The sequence below is a fragment of the Camelina sativa genome, unplaced genomic scaffold, assembly GCF_000633955.1.
Source record: "Camelina sativa cultivar DH55 unplaced genomic scaffold, Cs unpScaffold11834, whole genome shotgun sequence".
Classification (NCBI taxonomy): Eukaryota; Viridiplantae; Streptophyta; class Magnoliopsida; order Brassicales; family Brassicaceae; genus Camelina; species Camelina sativa.
The window spans coordinates 1-364 of NW_010932877.1; the positions used below are offsets into that span (position 1 = coordinate 1).

A 364-nucleotide genomic window follows, 5' to 3' on the forward strand; every position below is an offset into this window, starting at 1 on the left:
AGTTTCAAAGTTTCGATGAAGTCAAAGAGAGATGTAAGACAGCTGAACTAGAAGCTAAACGTGCTATCGAACTGGCGGATAAAGCACGAGCTGATGCTGTCACTTCCCAAAAGGAGAAAAGTGAGACTCAGAGGTTGGCGATGGAGAGACTTGCTCAGATCGAACGAGCTGAGAGGCAAGTTGAAAACTTGGAGAGACAGAAGACTGACTTGGAGGATGAACTGCGCAAACTTCGTTTGTCTGAAATGGAGGCGGTCTCCAAAGTTACAGTCTTAGAAGCAAGAGTTGAAGAACGAGAGAAAGAAATCGGATCATTATTAAAGGAAACCAATGAACAGAGGGCTCATAACGTGAAGTCACTTGA

The 364-nt window shown here is 44.2% G+C and overlaps 1 protein-coding gene across 1 annotated transcript; it reads left to right on the plus strand.

The window, feature by feature from the left end:
- Positions 1-5: 5 nt before the first annotated feature.
- Positions 6-359, plus strand: LOC109131998 (the record flags this gene model as incomplete). The annotated part of the gene is made up of 1 exon (XM_019243156.1): positions 6-359. A coding segment is annotated over one exon (354 nt), but the record flags the coding sequence as incomplete, so codon positions are not given.
- Positions 360-364: the final 5 nt, after the last annotated feature.